Source organism: Asparagus officinalis, chromosome 5 (assembly GCF_001876935.1).
Source record: "Asparagus officinalis chromosome 5, Aspof.V1, whole genome shotgun sequence".
Lineage (NCBI taxonomy): Eukaryota > Viridiplantae > Streptophyta > Magnoliopsida > Asparagales > Asparagaceae > Asparagus > Asparagus officinalis.
This window is the reverse complement of record NC_033798.1, coordinates 32,349,951-32,354,230: the sequence shown is the minus strand read 5'-3', so window position 1 is coordinate 32,354,230 and position 4,280 is coordinate 32,349,951. Positions and strand designations below refer to the sequence as shown.

Sequence of the window (4,280 nt, the reverse complement as noted above, 5' to 3'; positions counted from 1 at the left end):
TACACCTTTAGGTGTTTGGACTACTGGTCCAAAGACTTCGCGTTTCAAGAGTGAGTCCAGCTCTACTCCTATTGCCTCGTTCCACTTTGGCCAATCGTCTCTGCGTTTACATTCCGCTAGAGACCGTGGTTCGATGTCATCGTCGTATTCAGTGACGTGAACGGCAATATCGAACGCAAAGTCGTCGTCGACGACTGTGCTTTTTCTGTCCAGTACCTCCTCAGTACGTACAAAATTTAATGATGTTTCTCCTATTTGTTCCTCTTCAGGGGAATCTAGGAGGGGAGAGGAAGCTGGTCTGAGCTCAGTATCCTGTGTTGGGTTCATCTTTATTTCTCCAGGATTTTTTCTTTTACGAGGGACTTTGTCCTTCGAACCTGGTGGGCGTCCTCTTTTCAATTGAGGTACAGCCGTTTCTGCTGCCGGCGGATTGCATCCATCTTTGGGGATGTCAATCCTAGCTGGCGTGTTGACAGCAGGGACGTGTGATCTGACAATCTTCTGGTTATCAGTGAATTTATCCGGAAGTAAATGTACTGTATTCTGAAGATGAAGAATCTTCAGGATCTCATCTTCACATTGACTAGTACGCGGATCATAATGAGACAAAGTCTTGGTGTTCCAAGAAATGGTCTTAGAAGCGTCAGGCTTCCTGGACTGTGTGCCAAGTTTAGGAAATGAATCCTCAACAAATTCACAATCATCAAGACGTGCTTTAAATGCGTCACCCGTCTGGGGTTCAAGGTATCTTATTATAGAGGGCGAATCAAACCCTATATAGATACCCAAACGACGCTGTGGACCCATTTTGGTCCTTTGTGGAGGAGCAATTGGGACGTAAACTGCACAACCAAACACTCTCAAATGTGAGATATTCGGAGGTGCACCATAAGCAAGCTGCATTGGTGACAAAATATGGCCACCAGAGGGCCGTATTCTGATAAGCGATGCGGCATGCAATATGGCATGACCCCAAGCCTCAACAGGCAACTGTGATTGCATCAACAATGGACGAGCAATCCATTGCAATCTCTTAATTAGAGATTCTGCTAACCCGTTCTGGGTGTGAACATGTGCTACAGGATGTTCAACTTCGATGCCAGTTGCTAGGCAATAGTCTTGAAAGACTTGTGAAGTGAATTCTCCCGCATTATCAAGACGTAATTTCTTGATTTGATTATCGGGGAAATGAGCCCGCAACTTAATAATTTGTGCCAATAGCTTTGAAAAAGCTAAGTTGCGGGTGGACAAAAGGCACACGTAAGACCACTTGGTTGATGCATCTATAAGTACCATAAAGTACCTAAATGGTCCACTTGCGGGGTGAATAGGCCCACAAATATCGCCATGTATTCTCTCCAAGAAGCTAGGAGACTCTAATCCCACTTTCAGAAGGGAAGGTCTCGTGATCAGTTTACCTTAGAAACAAGATAGACATGAGTAATCACCCTTCTGAAGAATCTTCAGGTTCTTCAGGTTGTGTCCACTTGATTGGCTCATGATGCGGTGCATCATTGCTGATCCTGGGTGACCCAGTCTGTTATGCCAAAGTTTAAATTTCGGCAAAGAATGGCACTTCTGGTGCATAATCATGTTAGCTTCTACTGGTTGAATATATGTATGATAGAGACCCGACGGGAGTCCCTTGAATCGTTCTAAGATAGTTTTTGAACCATCTTTTTGACGAGTTACATACAAATACTCATCCTCATTTATTTCATTGGTTTCTAAGTGATATCCGTTTAAACGAATATCCTTGAAACTTATGAGGTTTCTATTAGATTTCGGAGAGAATAATGCATCTTTTATTATTAGTCTCGTTTTATTTGGGAGCAATATCATTGCTTCACCAAATCCTTCTATTATATTAGATAGTCCTGAAATCGTAATTACAGGATCGTCATAATCATATAAGCTATTGAAATAGCTTCTTTCGCGAAGGATTGTGTGCGTCGAGGCACTGTCCACAAGGCACTCACACTTCATCTATAACATGAATGCAATATTTTAATCTAAAGAAAATAACTATCTTTATTGAAAAGTAAATTGCATTACATGGAAAGTAAAGAACTAAAGATGAAAGTACTATGAGAATTTAAATGCATATAAAGATAACATGGATCTAGTCGAGAAGATCATCCATTTCGAAGTCATCAGCAGTGAACTGAGTAGACGGCTGCTTTTCCACCAGATTTGTTTCAACAGGAGACTTCTGGCTCGCTAGATACAGATCTTGGAGGTGTCGCGGAGTGCGACAGTTTCTGGACCAAAGTCCAGTCATGCCACATCTGTGGCATTTGTCCTCCCAAGTGTTCTTGGGAATGGACGACAGCTCAGTGGTCTTCTTCTTCCACTTCTTCTTTCCCTCACTATTGCTGCTCTGGGGCGGGTTGTTTTTCTGGGGTGGACATCTGGCCTGCCACTTAGGGGCTTTCCCCTTGTTGAATTTACCCTTATGCTTTTTCTTCTGCTTCTGGGAAGAAAACATGTGAGCTTCGGGTAGAGGAGCTGAGCCTGCAGGGCGTAGGTTATGAGTGGCCAAAAGCAATTCTCTGTTTTGCTCCGCCATCAGAAGGGTGGAGTGCAATTCAGAATACTTTTTGAACTTTCGTTCGCGGTACTGTTGCATGAGGATTGCATCCTTCTCGTGGAAGGATGTGTAAGTCTTCTCCAACATGCGTTCCTCCGAAACTTCTTCACCACACAACTTCAGGCGTGAGGTGATATTATGAAGTGTTGAGTTATACTCAGCTACGGACTTAAAGTCCTGAAGTCGGAGGTTTTCCCACTCATAACGTGCACGTGGGAGGATTACATCTTTCTGATGTTTGTATCGGTCCTCAAGTGCAGTCCACAATTCCTTTGGGTCCTCTACAGTCAGGTATTCGGCCTTCAGGGTCCGATCAATATGTCTCCTGATGTAGATAATGGCTTTCACCTTATCTATACCAGAGACGATCACTGTAGTAGTAACCTCAGCATTATTTACAGCATTACCCGTACCAGTGGCCGGAGCTGGTGGAGCATGAGTTGAAATTGTGGCTAATAAGCCCTGGGCACGTAAGTGGAACTTCAGGTGCACATGCCAACTCAAATAATTCTTGCCAGCAGCGTCTAGGACTTCGAAATCAATGCTCGCTATTTTAGCCATTTTATCTATGCATGTGAAAAACATGAATTAATAATAAGGAATTAAAAATTCATGCAATAAACATGTTGCGTGGATCAGCCCGTCACCAAAAAAATAAAAAGTGTCCAAAGTCCGATTATACAGACCAAAGATAACAAAAATCATAAAATTAAAATACAATTTGGAAAACCCTTGGGGGTCCCTGTATTTTGCAAAAATGCCTTCGTCTTCAATGGAATACACCGGTCTTTGACTTTTTACAATTATATCCTCACTACAATTTCTCTCTCAGAAGTAAAAGAAAATGCAAGGAATTTAAATTTGGTGACAAACAGGCTGATCCAAAAACCACAACATTATTTATTTAAACATCCACGCAATTTAATAATAATATATGCAACAGGCATAACAAATTTGGACAATAAACCCTTGCTTTCTACTGTTTTCTTCTCAAGAATATGTAATTTAAGAGCATTTCCCTAGCAATGGTCACTTCCGTTAATACTAAGCAAAACCAAATAATATTCATGGTAATAGGAAATGCTATCAGCGTAAATGTGCAAATTTAACACAATATATGAATTTTTACAAACTAGCAGAAGCCGCAGAACTTCTCGCCAGTTTCATCAACATGAGCACATAAACATTTCTGTTTTTTTTTAATAGCAATTAACTAATAGTATTAATTACTAGTTATGCCAACAAATAATGAAAGTAATTAGATTAGATGAACAACAATAAAATTGCTTAATAAACTGAAAGATTCCCGAGTGAACAGTAACCCTCGGTGAACAGTAACAATTTTTTTTTATTTTCCAGTTGTCATATATTATTCTACGGATTATAGTAATTACCTCTAGATCAAAGATCTAGGGACGATCGATACTAAAGATCCGTAGAACGCTGCCTCCTTGCGATGATCCGTCGAACGCTCCCGCTGCAACGAACCAGATCTCAATGCGCAAAAGAGGAAGGAAATATATTTTTTTTATGGCTCAGGGATTCAAGAACACTTCGTGCTGATAACGTGTTTGAAACCCTTACCTAGGCCAAAGGCCTATGATGTATATTTATAGATAGTCAATGTGAATAGGTTGAGTACCCAAGAGTCACCCCCACTTAATGGGGTGTTACACCATCATAATGGGGT

The 4,280-nt window shown here is 41.2% G+C and overlaps 1 protein-coding gene across 1 annotated transcript; it reads right to left on the bottom strand.

Annotated features, from left to right (window-relative positions):
• LOC109841685 lies at positions 2,123-3,151 on the bottom strand. The gene has a single exon (XM_020410630.1). The coding sequence runs from the start codon at positions 3,149-3,151 to the stop codon at positions 2,123-2,125; it is 1,029 nt and encodes a 342-aa protein (XP_020266219.1).